Below are 16,662 nucleotides of genomic sequence, written 5' to 3' on the forward strand. Positions count from 1 at the left end.
AGGTTTCAGTGGCCCTAAATCTTATAAAAACAAACTTTATTTTTATATTATTGGGCCTGCATGGTGAATACAACCTTTTACATTTTCACAGTGACTTTTTCTCCTCTATGTGAATTTTCAGTGTTAATTGCCCTCTCCTCCTTTGCCTCCCACACTCCTGCTTGCCCAATTTCTGACTTCTTAATGGGCTTGTCTTTTTGTTACGATAATGAGGTTGGTTCACTTAGAACTGCATACTCATACACAGTTGTCACTCAGGCTCCAGAGATCTGGTGTGTTTACTTACTGAGAATTACTCGTGGCTATTGTTTCCTACACATTGAAAGAAGCTCTTGTAGCCTGTCCTGTGGTGAGTGACACATCTAATTAAACCACCGTTCACTGAGCTTTACTGGGCCCCTGTGTTTACTCCACAGATTCAGAATGATCAGTGCCAGGAGATGGACACCACCGCTGACAAGTGGGTAAAACTCACAGACAATGGAGAATGGGGCTCTCATTCTGTAAGTCTCTCTCTGCTCTTCTCTCCCACCTTCTCTCCATTCTTCTCCTTTCTTTTCGCAAACTTATTTTTAAAAGTTCATTTTAAAGAAAAAAATTATCTTTTAATTTAAAAATTTCTAGATTGCCCCTAAGTTTCATGGACTCAGGCTCTTTCTAGTATTATTTTCTTTCCTTTTCCTTTCTCCTTAGCTCCCTCTCCCTGCTCTTTCCTTTCACACTCCAACTCTCCTGCTTTTCAAGGGAGGCATTAACAGGAATGAAGTCTACTCAGAATTAATATACAGAACTTCTGGGTATGTAAGTTTACAGATGTGGTAATCACAAGAAAGAGAATCAGTGACGCTTGGCATTGGATGGATCCTTGAGTTCGAAGCATCACTACGAACAAAGCTAACTGTGGATGTGATGGAATTCCAGTTGAGCTATTTCAAATCCTAAAAGATGGTGCTGTGAAAGTGCTGCACTCAATATGCCAGCAAATTTGCAAAATTCAGCAGTGGCCACAGGACTGGAAATGGTCAAGTGTTCATTCCAGTCCCAAAGAAAGGCAATGCCAAAGAATGCTCAAACTACCACACAATTGTGCTCATCTCACATGCTAGCAAAGTAATGCTCAAAATTCTCCAAGTCAGGCTTCAACAGTACATGAACCATGAACTTCCAGATATTCAAGTTGGATTTAGAAAAGGCGGAGGAACCAGAGATCAAATTGCCAACATCCACTGGATCATAGACAAAGCAAGAGAATTCCAGAAAAATGTCTACGTCTGTATTATTGATTATGCCAAAGCCTTTGACTGTGTGGATAACAACAAACTGTGGAAAATTCTTTAAGAGATGGGAATATCAGACCACCTGACCTGCCTCTTGAGAAATCTGAATGCAGGTCAAGAAGCAACAGTTAAAACTGAACATGGAACAACAGACTGGTTCCATATCGGGAAAGGAGTATGTCAAGGCTGTATATTGTCACCCTGCTTATTTAACTTCTATGCAGAGTACACCATGAGAAATGCTGGGCTAGATGAAGCACAAGCTAGAATCAAGATTTCCGGGAGAAATATCAATAACCTCAGATATGCAGATGACACTACCCTTATGGCAGAAAGTGAAGAAGAACTAAAGAGCCTCTTGATGAAAGTGAAAAAGGAGAGTAAAAAGTTGGCTTAAAGCTCAACGTTCGGAAAACTAAGATCATGACATCTGGTCCCATCATTTCATGACAAATAGATGGAGAAACAACGGAAACAGTGACAGACTTTATTTTCCTGGGTCCAAAATCACTGCAGATGGTGACTTCAGCCATGAAATTAAAAGATGCTTGCTCCTTGGAAGAAAAGCTATGACCAACTTAAACAGCACATTAAAAAATCAGAGACATTACTCTGCTGACAAAGGTCTATCTAGTCAAAGCTATAGTTTTTCCAGTAGTCATATATGGATGTGAGAGCTGGACTATAAAGAAAGCTGAGCACTGAAGAATTTATTCTTTTGAACTGTGGTGTTGGAGAAGACTCTTGAGAGTCCCTTGGCCTGCAAGGAGATCCAACCAGTCCATCCCAAAGGAGATCAGTTCTGAATATTCATTGGAAGGACTGATGCTGAAGCTGAAACTCCAATACTTTGGCCACCTGATGTGAAGAACTGACTCACTGGAAAAGATCCTGATGCTGGGAAAGGTTGAAGGCAGGAAGGGAAGGGGAAGCTAGCCCAGGCTGGAGGCTGGGGGCGGCAGCGAGAGGAGCTATCCTGTGCCTGCGGCCAGGAAAAATGGTGTAGATGAACCTTTTTACAAGGAAGAAATAGAGACACAGATGTAGAAAACAAACATTTGGACACTAAGGGGGGAAAGGGAATGGGGTGAATTGGGAGATTGGGATTGACATATATACACTACTAGGTATAAAATAGATAACTAATGAGAACCTGCTATATAGCACAGGAAACTCTACCAAATGCTCTGTGGTGACCTAAATGGGAAGGAAATTTAAAAAAAGAGGGAATATGTGTGTGTATATATAGCTGATTCACTTACTGTACAGCAGAAACGAACACAACATGGTAAAGTACTATACCCCAATTTGATCCCTGGATCAGGAAGCTCCCCTGGAGAAGAAAATGGCAAAGCACTCCAGTATTCTTGCCTGGGATATTCCATGGACAGAGGAGCCTGGCAGCCTATAGTCCATGGGGTCACAAAAAGTCAGACATAGCGACTAAACAACAACAGCTCTGGTTTATAGTAGTTGTATTTCTTTAGGCAATTGACTTTGTCTCTTTGACTTTAATAGTTCATATGAGAAACGGGACCAATCTTGCAGAGTTAAATGAGAGGATACATTTGTTATTCAGTCCCTCAGTCATGTCTGACTCTTTGTGACCCCATGGACTGCAGCCCGCCAGGCCTCCTTGTCCTTCACCATCTCCTGGAGTTTGCTCAAACTCATGTCCATTGAGAGAATACGTAGGGAGGGCCTACCATGGTGCCTGCAGTGTAGATTGAACACTGTTTCAATAAGTGACCATCCATCCTTGCCTTTGTGTTGTTGCAGATACCTCATCCTTGAGTGATAATATAATGCACCCTTTCAGAGTAATTTTTTTGATCTGTATGCCTGGAAGTGATATTAGTACCAATTAAGATCCATTCACCTAAGCTTTCAGTCCTCTGGGCTTTGAAGGTACAAGTAACCCTTGGCAGCAAATACGCTTTCTTCACTTAAAAAGACTTAACACAAAGGAAAAGTATTTAACGTATTGCTTTTCTGACTCTCTGGCAGGGTGAAGTAGTCAGATATGTTATAATTTTATACTGCTTGAATTCGGCCAGCCAGACTCCATAGAAGAATAAGGGTGGCAAATGAGAAAGCAAAACACCCTTAACATTAGTTTACTTGACTGAATCAGCATGAAATTGATCGGAAAAGTAATTTGATAAAAATGTTCTGGTGGCAAAGGAAGCAAATATTAGACATTGTATCATTTAAATTCTGGAGCCATAGCGTCAAATCAGTCCTATTTTTTTGTTGTTGTTGTTGCTGTCCTAGTGTTGTTTGTTAAGTAATTTTAAAAGGAAGCAAACTCATTTTGTTACCTTTTTGTTTTCAGAGCCCAGAGATATACTTATGAATAGTGACAGCAATCAGTATGTAATTGGGCTAAGTGCCTCTCACAATCTAAATTGAGTCTTTTAAATATAAACCAAGCCTTCATGCAAATGATTTGAAAAGCATTTTATCTTCTTCCATGCTTAAAGAATTTTCTGTTCGTCCCTCTTTACTGTATTTTTGGGGTTGGCAAACTTTTTTTTTTTTTTTTTTTACAAAATGTGAATTTAAGCAAAGCTTAAGGCTCAATAAGTAGTTGATTTAAATTTGTGGGTTCCAGATAATTGTGTTTCATTATGTGTTGAAAAGTGTGTAGGGGATTAGCTTTTATATAGGTATGGTTGGAAGTAGCATGGTTCATCTGACCTGAGTGTCTTGTGTTCTCTTTACAGGTAATGTTGAAATCAGGCACAAACATACTGTACTGGAGAACTACAGGCATCCTTATGGGTTCCAAGGCAGTGAAGCCAGTGTTGGTAAAAAATATCACAATTGAAGGTATTTCACATGTGTTTCCTTTAGTAGTCACCTATCCCATTTTATAGTTAGTTAAAATATTGATTTCGTTGTTGGTTTCACTGGTTCAAGGGGATAGGGGGCAAAAATTAGCAGGTTAGGCATCATACTGGCCTAGACACTCTGGTTTTATTTCTGGCAAGTTGGCTGTTTGTTTTTCCTGTCCGTAAACTGAATTATTTAATCTGTGTGAGAAAGTAAAAATAATGACAATTGTAGGTGTCTTGAAATAAAAGAAAACAATCTTTATTAATAGCCTACTCTTCATTCAAGAAGACTTCATTGTGCTGGCATAGTACTTATACAGGTCATGACTGTCTCCATAAAAATAACAGTGAAATAAATATCTTGGCCAGTCTCCCACATCTTTTGCCTCTTTTAAACAACTATGCATTTTCTGACTCCTGAGAGTGGACAGTATGCCCTGGCATGGTTCATTATCAGAGCTACTTTTAATTAAAGCAGTGATTCATTTTATTTAAGTTTGATTTACATTTTAATGTGGTCTAAGTGTGCTTCTTCCTGTGAAGCTAACTCATTAGTTATAGGGACATCTGCTGGTGATACCTGGAATTACAGACCTGAAGAAAAGTCAGCTTTTCCCTGGGTCTCCTCGTCTTGTCTATATGTAACTAGTGAGCAGTGGAGAAAAAGGGAACTGGTAGACACAGAGAGAAGAGAATGGTACAGAATTGGAAGGAATCAGAATTTACTCCATTTCTGATTAATAAAGTTGTTTTAATAGCTGAGCTGATACACTGATTCAGTTCAGGTCAGTCACTCAGTCGTGTCCGACTCTTTTCCACCCCATGTACTGCAGCACACCAGGCTTCCCTGTCCATCACCAACTCGAAGCTTACTCAACTTCATCTCCATTGAGTCGATGATGCCATCCAGCCATCTCATCCTCTTTCAACCCCTACTTCTCCCACCTTCAATCTTTCTCAGCATCAGGGTCTTTTCCAGTGAGTCAGTTCATCCATCAGGTGGCCAAAGTACTAGAGCTTCAGCTTCAGCATCAGTCCTTCCAATGAATATTTACGACTGATATCCTTGAGGATTGACTTAGATCTCTGTGCAGTACAAGGGACTCTCAAGAGTTTTCTCCAACACCACAGTTCAAAAGCATCAATTCTTCAGTGCTCAGCAGTCTTTATAGTCCAACTCTCACATCCATACAGGACGACTGGAAAAAACATAGCCTTGACTAGATGGACCTTGTTGGCAAAGTAATGTCTCTGCTTTTTAATATGCTGTCTAGGTTGGTCATACCTTTTCTTCCAAGGAGCAAGCATCTTTTAATTTCATGGCTGCAGTCACGAATTGAAGTGATTTTGGAGCCGAAGAAAATGAAGTCTGTCACTGTTCCCAACGTTTCCCCATCTATTTGCCATGAAGTAGTGGGACCAGATGCCATGATCTTACTTTTCTGAATGTTGAGTGTTCAGGCAACTTTTTCACTCTCCTCTTTCACTTTCATCAAGAGGCTCTTTAGTTCTTCACTTTCTGCCATAAGGATGGTGTCATCTGCATGTCTGAGGTTACTGATATTTCTCCCAGAAATCTTGATTCCAGCTTGTGCTTAATCCAGCACAGCATTTCTCATGATGTACTCTGCATATAAGTTAAATGAGCAGGGTGACAATATACAGCCTTGACATATTCCTTTCCTGATTTGGAAACAGGCTGTTGTTCCATGTTTGATTCTGTTGCTTCTTGACCTGCATACAAATTTCTCAGGAGGCAGGTCAGGTGGTCTGGTATTCCCATCTCTCTCAGAATTTTCCACAGTTTCTTGTGATCCACATAGTCAAAGGCTTTGGCATAGTCAATAAAGCAGAAGTAGATGTTTTTCTGGAACTTTCTTGCTTTTTCTATGACACAACAGATGTTGGCAATTTGATCTCTGGTTCCTCTGCCTTTTCTAAATCCAGTTTGAACATCTGGTAGTTCACGGTTCACATATTGTTGAGGCCCGGCTTGGAGGATTTAGAACATTACTTTGCTTGCGTGTGAGAGGAGTGCAATTGTGCGGTAGTTTGAGCATTCTTTGGCATTGCCTTTCTTTGGGATTGGAATGAAAACTGACCTTTTCCAGTCCTGTGGCCACTGCTGAGTTTTCCAAATTTGCTGGCATATTGAGTGCAGCACTTTCACAGCATCGTCTTTTAGGATTTGAAATAGCTCAACTGGAATTCCATCACCTCTACAGCCAGCCTTGTTCGTAGTGATGCTTCCTAAGGCTCATTTGACTTCGCATTTCAGAATGTCTGGCTCTAGGTGAGTGATCACACCATCATGACTATCTGGATCATGAAGATCTTTTTAGTATAGTTCTTCTGTGTATTCTTGGCCACCTCTTCTTAATATCTTCTGCTTCTGTCAGGTCCCTACCATTTCTGTCCTTTATTGTCCCCATCTTTGCATGAAATATTCCATTGGTATCTCTAATCTTCTTGAAGAGTTCTCTAGTCTTCCCCATTTTATTGTTTCTCTTTAATTCTTTGCATTGATCACTGAAGAAGGCTTTCTACCTCCCTTTGCTATTCTTTGGAACTCTGCTTTCAAATGGGTATATCTTTCCTTTTCTACTTTGCCTTTTACTTCTCTTCTTTTCTGAGCTATTCGTAAGGCCTCCTCAGACAATCATTTTGCCTTTTTGCATTTCTTTTGCTTGGGGATGGTCTTGATCACTGCCTCCTGAACGATATCACAAACCTCTGTCCATAGTTCTTCTGGCACTCTGCCTATCAGGTCTAATCCCTTGAATCTATTTGTCACTTCCAATGTATAATCATAAGGGATTTGATTTAGGTCATACCTGAATGGTCTGGTGGTTTTCCCTGCTTTCTTCAATTTAAATCTGAATTTGGCAATAAGGAGTTCATGATCTCAGCCACAGTCAGCTCCTGGTCTTGTTTTTGCTGACTGTATAGAGCTTCTCCTACAAGACCTTCTAGTACTAACACCCTAAAAAGATGTCGTTTTCATTATAGCAGACTGTAATGCAAAAGTAGGAAGTCAAGAAATACTGGAGTATCAGGCAAATTTGGCCTTGGAGTACATAATGAAGCAGGGCAAAGGCTAACAGAGTTTTGCCAAGAGAATTCCAAGAGGGTCATAGCAAACACCCTCTTCCAACAACACAACAGAAGACTATACGTGGACAGCACCAGATGGCCAACACTAAAATCAGATTGATTATATTCTTTGCTGCCAAAGATAGAGAAACTCTATACAGTCAGCAAAAACAAGACTGGGAGCTGACTGTGGCTGAGATCATGAACTCCTTATTGCCAAATTCAAACTTAAATTGCATAAAGTAGGGAAAACCACTAGACCATTCTGGTATGATCTAAATCAAAACCCTTATGAGAAGTGAGAAATAGATTCAAGGGATTAGATTTGATAGAGTGCCTGAACAACTATGGACAGAGGTTTGTGACATCGTTCAGGAGGCAGTGATCAAGACCATCCCCAAGCAAAAGAAATGCAAAAAAGCAAAGTGGTTGTCTGAGGGGGCCTTACAAATAGCTGTAGAAAGAAGGGAAGTGAAAGGCAAAGGAGAAAAGGAAAGATATACCCATTTGAAAGCAGAGTTCCAAAGAATAGCAAAGGGAGATAAGAAAGCCTTCCTCAGTGGTCAGTGCAAAGAAATAAAGGGAAACAATAGAATGGGAAAGACTAGAGAGCTCTTCAAGAAAATTAGAGATACCAAAGGAACATTTCATGCAAAGATGGGGACAATAAAGGACAGAAATGGTAGGGACCTGACAGAAGCAGAAGATATTAAGAAGAGGTGGCCAAGAATACACAGAAGAACTATACTAAAAAGATCTTCATGATCCAGATAGTCATGATGGTGTGATCACTCACCTAGAGCCAGACATCCTGGAATGTGAAGTCAAGTGGGCCTTAGGAAGCATCACTACAAACAAAGCTAGTGGAGGTGATGGAACTCTAGTTGAGCTATTTCAAATCCTAAAAGATGATGCTGTGAAAAGTGCTGCACTCAATATGCCAGCAAATTTGGAAAACTCAGCAGTGGCCACAGGACTGGAAAAGGTCAGTTTTCATTCCAATCCCAAAGAAAGGCAATGCCAAAGAATGCTCATACTACCGCACAATTGCATTCATCTCACACACTAATAAAGTATTGCTCAAAATCCTCCAAGCCAGGCTCCTACAGTACGTGAACTATGAACCTCCATATGTTCAAACTGGATTTATAAAAGGCAGAGGAACAAGAGATCAAATTACCAACATCTTTTGGATCATTGAAAAAGTGAGCGAGTTCCAGAAAAACATCTACTTCTGCTTTATTGACTATGCCAAAGCCTTTGACTATGTGGATCACAAGAAACTGTGGAAAATTCTGAGAGAGATGGGAATACCAGACCACCTGACCTGCCTCCTGAGAAATTTGTATGCAGGTCAAGAAGCTACAGTTAGAACTGAACATGGAACAACATGTGTTTCCAAGTCAGGAAAGGAATATATCAAGGCTGTATATTGTCACCCTGCTCATTTAACTTATATGCAGAGTACATCATGAGAAATGCTGTGCTGGATGAAGCACAGGCTGGAATCAAGATTGCTGGGAGAAATATCAATAACCTCAGATATGCAGATGACACCACCCTTATGACTAAAAGCACAGAAGAACTAAAAAGCCTGTTGATGAAAGTGAAAGAGGAGAGTGAAAATGTTGGCTGAAAACTCAACATTCAGAAAACGAAGTTCATTGCATCTTGTCTCATTACTTCATGGCAAATAGATGGGGAAACAGTGGAAACAGTGACAGACTTTATTTTCAGCTCCAGAATCACTGCAGTTGGTGACTGCAGCCATGAAATTAAAAGACACTTGCTCCTTGGAAGAAAAGGTATGACCAACCTAGACAGCATATTAAAAAGCAGAGACATTATTTTGCCAACAAAGGTCCATCTAGTCAAAGCTATGGTTTTTCCAGTAGTCGTGTATGGATGTGAGAGTTCGACTATAAAGTCAGTTGAGTGCCGAAGAATTGATGCTTTTGTGCTGTGTTGTTGGAGAAGACTCTTGAGAGTCGCTTGGGCTGCAAGGAGATCAAAGCAGTCAATCCTAAATGAAATCAGTCCTGAATATTCATTGGAAGGAGTGATGCTAAAGCTGAAGCTCCAGTACTTTGGCCATCTGATGCAAAGTACTGACACATTGGAAAAGACCCTGAGCTGAGAAAGATTGAAGATGGGAGGAGAAAGGGTTGACAGAGGATGAGATGGTTGGATGGCATCACTGACTCTATGGACGTGAATTTGAGTAAGCTCTTGGAGTTGGTGATGGACAGGGAAGCCTGGCATGCTGCAGTCCACGAGGTCACAAAGTGTCAGAATCGACTGAGTAACTGAACTGAACTGATAGAGCTTCTCCATCTTTGAATGCAAAGAATATAGTCAGTCTTTTACATAGAATTTGGTATTGAACATCTGGTCATGTCCATGTGTAGAGTCTTCTCTTGTGTTGTTGAAATCGGGTGTTTCTATGCCAGTGCATTCTCTTGGCAAAACTGTGTTAGTCTTTGCCCTGCTTCATTCTGTTCTCCAAGGCCAAATTTGCCTGTTACTCTAGGTATCCCTTGACTTCCTAGTTTTGCATTCCAGTCCCCTGTGATGAAAAAGACATCTTTTTTGGGGGGTTATAAAAGGTCTTGTAGTTCTTCATAGAACTGTTCAACTTCAGCTTCTTCAGCATTACTGGTTGGGGCATAGTCTTGGATTATTGTGATATTGAATGGTTTGCCTTGGAAACGAACAGAGCATTCTGTCTTTTTTGAGATTACACCCAAGTACTGCATTTCACACTTTGTTTGACTATGATGGCTACTCCACTTCTTCTAAGGGATTCTTGCCCACAGTAGTAGATATAATGGTCATCTGGGTTAAATTCACCCATTCCAGTCCATTTTAGTTCACTGATTCCTAAAATGTTGATGTTCACTCTTGCCGTCTAATGTTTGACCATTTCCAATTTACCTTGATTCATGGACCTAACATTCCAGGTTCCTATGCAATATTGTTCTTTACAGCATCAGACTTCCATCACCAGTCACATCCACAATTGGGTTTTATTTTTGCTTTAACTCCATGTCTTCTTTCTTTCTGGAGTTATTTCTCCACTGATCTCCAGTAGCATATTGGGCACTTACTGATCTGGGGAGTTCATCTTTCAGTGTCCTATCTTTTTGCCTTTTCATACTGCTCATGGGGTTCTCAAGGCAAGAATACTGAAGTGGTTTGCCATTCTTTTCTCCAGTGGACCACGTTTTGTTAGTACTTTCCACCATGACCCGTCCGTCTTGGGTGGCCCTCATGGCATGGCTCATGGTTTCATTGAATTAGACAAGGCTATGATCCATGTGATCAATTTGATTAGTTTTTTGTGGTTGTGGTTTTCATTCTGTCTACCCTCTGAAGGATAAGGATAAAAGGCTTATGGAAGCTTACTGATGGGAGAGACTGACTGAGGCGGAAACTGGTCTTGTTCTGATGGGTGGGGCATGCTCAGTAAATCTTTAATCTAATTTTCTGTTGATGGGAGGGGCTGTGTTCCCTCCCTGTTGTTTGACCTGAGGCCAAACTATGGTGGAGGTGATGAAGATAATGGCGACCTCCTTCAATAGGTCCCATGCATATGCTGCCGCACTCAGTGCCCCCGACCCTGCACCAGGCCCTCACTGACCCATGCCTTTGCTAGAAACTCCTGGACACTCACGGGCAAGTCTGGGTCAGTCTCTTGTGGGGTCACTGCTCCTTTCTCCTGGGTCCTGGTGTGCAAAAGGTTTTGTTTGTGACCTCCAAGAGTCTGTTTTCCCAGACCGTGTAAGCTCTGGTGATTCTATGGTGGTGTTAATGGTGACCTTCTCCAAGAGGGCTTATGCCATTCCCAGGTCTGCTGCACCCAGAGCCCCTGCCCCTGCAGCAGGTCACTGCTGACTTGTACCACCCGAACCTCTACAGGAGACTCTCAAACTCAGTTCTGGATCAGTCTCTGGAGTCTCTGGGTCCTGATGTGCACACGGTTTTGTTTGTTCCCTCCAAGAGTCTGTTTCCCCAGTCCTGTGTAAATTCTCACAGCTCTATGATGGGGTTAATGGCGACCTCCTCCAAGAAGGCTTATGCCATACCCAGGTCTGCTGCACCCAGAGCCTCTGCACCTGTGGCAGGCCACTGCTGACCTGCACCTCCACAGGAGACACTCAAACACTCAAAGGCAGGTCTGGCTCAGTCTCTGAGGAGTCTTCTAGTGCACACAAGGTTTTGTTTGAGCCCTCTGAGCATCTCTGGTGGGTATGGGGTTTGGTTCTAAATGTGATTTCATCCCTCTTGCCATCTTGCTGGGGCTTCTCCTTTGCCCTTGCATGTGGGGTATATTTTTTTGGTGGGATCTAACATTCTCCTGTCGACAGTTGCTCAGCAATGAGTTGTAATTTTGGAGTTCTCGCAGGAGAAGATGAGTGCACGTCCTTCTATTCTGCCATCTTGCTGTGGAATCTCATACACCTATTATATACCTCTATCAAATCTGAATCTCTTAACTGTTCACTGTACTTCAGTGTTCAATTCAGTATGCACCCCAGCTCTCTGCAAACAGTGAATACATTTGTGAGGTTGAATTAATGGTATATAAAAGACCTGGGTTGAGCTTACTATTATTTCTCTCTCACTTCTGGTAGCAGAAGCAAGGACACACTGATTTGTTGATGTTGGGCCCTCCCCCTATGCTCTGTCTCCTATTACCACACAGGGTGACACAGGGTCCTCCCTCCATGCTCTGTCTCCCACTACCACTTAGAGGTGGTACAGTGTCCTCCCTCCCTGCCCTTTCTTCCATTACCACACAGGGGTGGCCTACACATCAGAATGCTTTCCATGCAAGCCCGGCACCTTCAGCGACAAACCAGGTTCGTTCATCTGCCAAGTGTGTCCCAGAAACACCTATTCTGAGAAGGGAGCCAAAGAATGTATCAGGTGTGATGAGGACTCCCAATTTTCGGGTAAGATGAATCTCCAGTTTATACTCTTTGATCTTTTCTGCTAAATTTATGTTTGTGGACAGTGTATAGTCGTAAGCCAGAAATCACACATACAATGTGATGAAAACAGAGGGCCAGAAACCAAAGTCCTGAAATGAATCCATACTTAGTGGATAAAATAGAACTTCTAATTACCTCTTTCTGCAGAAGTTTTCTTTTTGTCCGTAATGTTTTCTGTTCCACAACCCCCAGGTAGCTGTTTTGGATATGTTTATACTTGCCTTAAAAAATTCATATTGTACTTTTAGATCATTCGTTGGCATGGAGATGTACTTAGAAACTTAATTTGTTCCAGATTTACAACATACAGTGATATGGAGGAAATCTAATGTTTTCTTAGAAAACTATGATATGCTTCTTGTGTACCTTGAAAACATTTATTGCTCTAGGAAAAATAAAAATCCAGGTCTTCATTTGCTCTAGGCCTAACTAGTTCTACCTACATTCTTCTGGCAAGAGTATTTTTACTTTTCACTATTTTGCTTTTTGTTTGTTTGCTTGTTTCCATGTTTGCCTTTTTCTTCGAGTCACAACATAAATGATTCATTTCTGAAATGCATTCTTGTGTTGCAGAAGAAGGATCCAGCGAGTGTACGGAGCGCCCTCCCTGTACCTCAAAAGACTATTTCCAGATCCACACTCCATGTGATGAGGAAGGAAAGGTATAGGCTATGTTCAGTCAGCTACATCCCTCTTTTATCCACCCGTTTTCCCATTTTGAGCAGACTGCAGTTTGTTCCTTAGGTAAATGAGCAGATATATAGCACGTGTGTTTAAGTAGCACAGAGGCAATTTAAGAATTTAGACTCCTAAGCCCACCTTTCTGGCTTTGCTTTTCATAACTACTGCTTATTAGGTCTTCCCTGTAGGTAGCTCAAACTGTAAAGGATCTGCATGCGATGCAGGAGACAAGGGTTTGATCCCTGGGTTGGGAAGTTCCTGTAGAGAAGCAGTCCACTCCAGTATTCTTGCCTGAGAAAGAATTCCATGGACAGAGAAGCCTGGTAGGGTCACATGGGGATCCATGGGGTTGCAAAGAGTCAGAAATGACTGAGCGACTAACACACACTGCTTATTAGTGCTATGTTGTGTGCTCTAAGTCTCAGTTTTTTTCATTTGTACAATGGGAATAATATCAGTACTTACTTCATAGGGCTGCCATGAAAATACATGAGATACTAAATTTAAGGTTCCCTAACACACTGCCTGGAGAAAGCAATGGCACCCCACTCCGGTACTCTTTTGCCTGGAAAATCCCATGGACGGAGGAGCCTGGTAGGCTGCAGTCCACGGGGTCGCTAAGAGTCGGACACAACTGAGCGACTTCACTTTCACTTTCCTGCATTGGAGAAGGAAATGGCAACCCACTCCAGTGTTCTTGCCTGGAGAATCCCAGGGATGGTGGAGCCTGGTGGGCTGCCGTCTATGGGATTGCACAGAGTCGGACACAGCTGAAGCAACTTAGCAGCAGCAGCAGCAGCAACATAATGCCTGGTACATAGTGACTGCTCAGTCAGTTACTGCTATTTTAAACAGTTAAATTTTTTTCAGGAATATTAGTATCAGGAGAACACAGGCTTAAAATGTGTTCTGTGACTCACAGAACGAAGATACTGTTTAACTTCTCTTTAATTATTTGGTTACTCAGTAGGTTCAGCCAATAAAAGTCATGCAGCCATAGGCTGATGCAGTTATGGCAGATTGCTGTGTAATTGCATTTAGAAAATGCAAAGTAATTACCATATAAATGGCACTTAGCCAGAGGAAGGATACAAACCCGAACTCTGCAGCTGACCTGCCATTGTCTTAATTAAAAAGTTTGCCTTACTAGTATGTTAGTAGGAGAAACTGAGATTAAGGAGGCTGTGATGCAGCATTCTTTGTGTGTGTTTGCATCTTTGAAATAATGATGTTTATTTTTGTCCTTAGGTTCTAATCTATAATTTTTATATTTATATAATTGTTCATCTTACCCTTAGTCCTTAAGCTTTTTAAATTTACTTTCCAATACTTAAGACCAAATATATTCTTATATTTGCAGTATAGCAAGTACTTAAAATAGGTCAAAGGAAGAACAGTTTAAATAATGGACATTTTCATTTAGAAGTGCGTCTATTAATTTCAATAAGAAGAGTAACATTAACAGCTTTTAAAGAGCAAGGATTTATGAAGTATGGAGTATGATGTTGAATGTCCTTTAACGGCCAAGTAAGAGCTATTTCTATTTAGAAAATATATGCAGAGAGCCATTGCACGCTAAGTCATTTCAGTCGTGTCTGACTCTTTGTGACCCTATGCACTGTAGCCCACCAGGCTCCTCTGTCCATGGGATTCTCCAGGCAAGGACACTGGGGTGGGTTTCCGTGCCCTCCTCCATTAAGGTGGGTTGAAAGTAATTTGGAATAATGTTTCTTTAGTTAAACTTCTCTTGGCTGAACTTTCCTTTATGATGAGTAAGGCAAATTAAATTTAGCTTATTTTATGTTCAGTTCAGTTCAGTTACTCTGTTCTGTCCAACTCCTTGCTACTCCATGCACTGCAGCAGGCCAGGCTTTCCTGTCCATCACCAACTCCCAGAGCTTACTCAAACTCATGTCCACTGAGTCAGTGAGGCCGTCCAACCATCTCATCCTCTGTTGTTCCCTTCTCCTCCCGCCTTCAATCTTTCCCAGCATCAGGGTCTTTTCCAATGAGTCGGTTCTTCACATCAGTTGGCCAAAGTATTGGAGTTTTAGCTTCAGCATCCTTCCAATGAATATTCAGGCCTGATTTCCTTTAGGATTGATTGGTTGGATCTCCTTGTTGTCGAAGGGATTCTCAAGAGTCTTCTTCAACACTACAGTTCAAAAGCATCAATTCTTCAGAACTCAGCTTTCTTTATAGTCCAGCTCTCACATCCATGCATGATTACTGGAAAAGCCATAGCTTGCACTAGATGGACCTTTGTCAGCAAAGTAATATGTCTGCTTTTGAATATGCTGTCTAAGTTGGTCATAGTTTTTTTCCAAGGTGCAAGCGTCTTTTAATTTCATGGCTGCAGTCACCATCTGCAATGATTTTGGAGCCCAAGAATATAAAGTCTTTCCCTGTTTCCATTGTTTCCCCATCTATTTGCCATGAAGTGATGGGAACAGATGCCATGATCTTAGTTTTCTGAATGTTGAATTTTCAGCCAACTTTTTCACTCTTCTCTCTCACTTTCATCAAGAGGCTCTTTAGTTCTTCTTCACTTTCTGCCATAAGGGTAGTGTCATCTGCATATCTGAGGTTATTGATATATCTCCCAGCAATCTTGATTCCAGCTTTTTCTTCATTCAGCCTGGCATTTTGCATGATGTACTCTGCATATAAGTTAAATGAGCAGGGTGATAATATACTGCCTTGACATACTCCTTTCCCGGTTTGGAAACAGTCTGTTGTTCCATTTATGGTTCTAAGTGTTGCTTCTTGACCTGCATACAGATTTCTCAGGAGGCAGGTCAGGTGGTCTGGTATTCCTATCTCTTTCAGAATTTTCCACAGTTTGTTGTGATCCACATAGTCAAAGGCTTTGGTATAGTCAATAAAGCAGAAGTAGATGTTTTTCTGGAAGTCTCTTGCATTTTTGATGATCCAGTGGTTGTTGGCAATTTGATCTCTGATTTTTCTGCCTTTTCTAAAACCAGCTTGAACATCTGGAAGTTCCTGGTTCATGTACGGTTGAAGCCTGGCTTGGAGAATTTTGAGCATTACTTTGCTAGCGTGTGAGATGAGTGCAATTGTGTGGTAGTTTGAACATTCTTTGGCTTTTGAATGAAAACTGACTTTTTCCAGTCCTGTGGCCACTGCTGAGTTTTCCAAATTCGCTGGCATATTGAGTGCAGCACTTTCACAGCATCATCTTTTTGGATTTCAAATAGCTCAGCTGGAATTCCATCACCTCCACTAGCTTTGTTTATAGTGATGCTTCCTAAGGCCCACTTGACTTCACATTCCAGGATGTCTGGCTCTAGGTGAATGATCACACCATCGTGGTTATCTGGGTCATGAAGATCTTTTTTGCATAGCTCCTCTATGTATTCTTGCCACCTCTTCTTAATATCTTCAGCTTCTGTTAGTTCCATATCATTTCTGTCCTTTATTGTGCCCAACTTGCATGAAATTTTCCCTTAGTGTTCTTGAAGAGGTCTCTACTCTTTCCCATTTTATTGTTTTCCTCTATTTCTTTGCACTGATCCCTGAGGAAGGCTTTCTTATCTCTCTGTGCTATTCTTTGGAACTCTAACCTTTAATTAAACTTTAAAGAAGGCTGAGCACTGAAGAATTGATGCCGTTGAACTGTGGTGCTGGAGAAGCCTCTTAAGAGTCCCTTGAACTGCATGGAGATCAAATCTGTCAGTCCTAAAAGAAATCAACCCTGAATATTCATTGGAAGGACTGATGCTAAAGTTGAATCTCCAATACTTTGGCCATCTAATGTGA

At 41.3% G+C, this 16,662-nt stretch overlaps 1 protein-coding gene across 5 annotated transcripts in view; it reads left to right on the forward strand.

Annotated features, from left to right (window-relative positions):
* The window catches only part of ELAPOR2 (endosome-lysosome associated apoptosis and autophagy regulator family member 2), a 212,102-nt gene that overhangs the window by 129,328 nt on the left and 66,112 nt on the right, over window positions 1-16,662 (forward strand). For all 5 annotated transcript variants that reach the window (XR_014067463.1, XM_081536529.1, XM_081536531.1 and 2 more), the window contains 4 exons: window positions 417-503; window positions 4,004-4,109; window positions 12,010-12,162; window positions 12,775-12,863. Coding sequence is in view for 4 of the 5 variants with exons in the window: in XM_081536529.1 (XP_081392655.1) it covers window positions 417-503; window positions 4,004-4,109; window positions 12,010-12,162; window positions 12,775-12,863 (435 nt within the window). In the remaining variant the exon portion in view is untranslated. The remainder of the gene's footprint in view (window positions 1-416; window positions 504-4,003; window positions 4,110-12,009; window positions 12,163-12,774; window positions 12,864-16,662) is intronic.

The sequence above is a fragment of the Giraffa tippelskirchi genome, chromosome 10 (assembly GCF_054371585.1).
Source record: "Giraffa tippelskirchi isolate mGirTip1 chromosome 10, T2T-mGirTip1v1.2.pri, whole genome shotgun sequence".
Classification (NCBI taxonomy): Eukaryota; Metazoa; Chordata; class Mammalia; order Artiodactyla; family Giraffidae; genus Giraffa; species Giraffa tippelskirchi.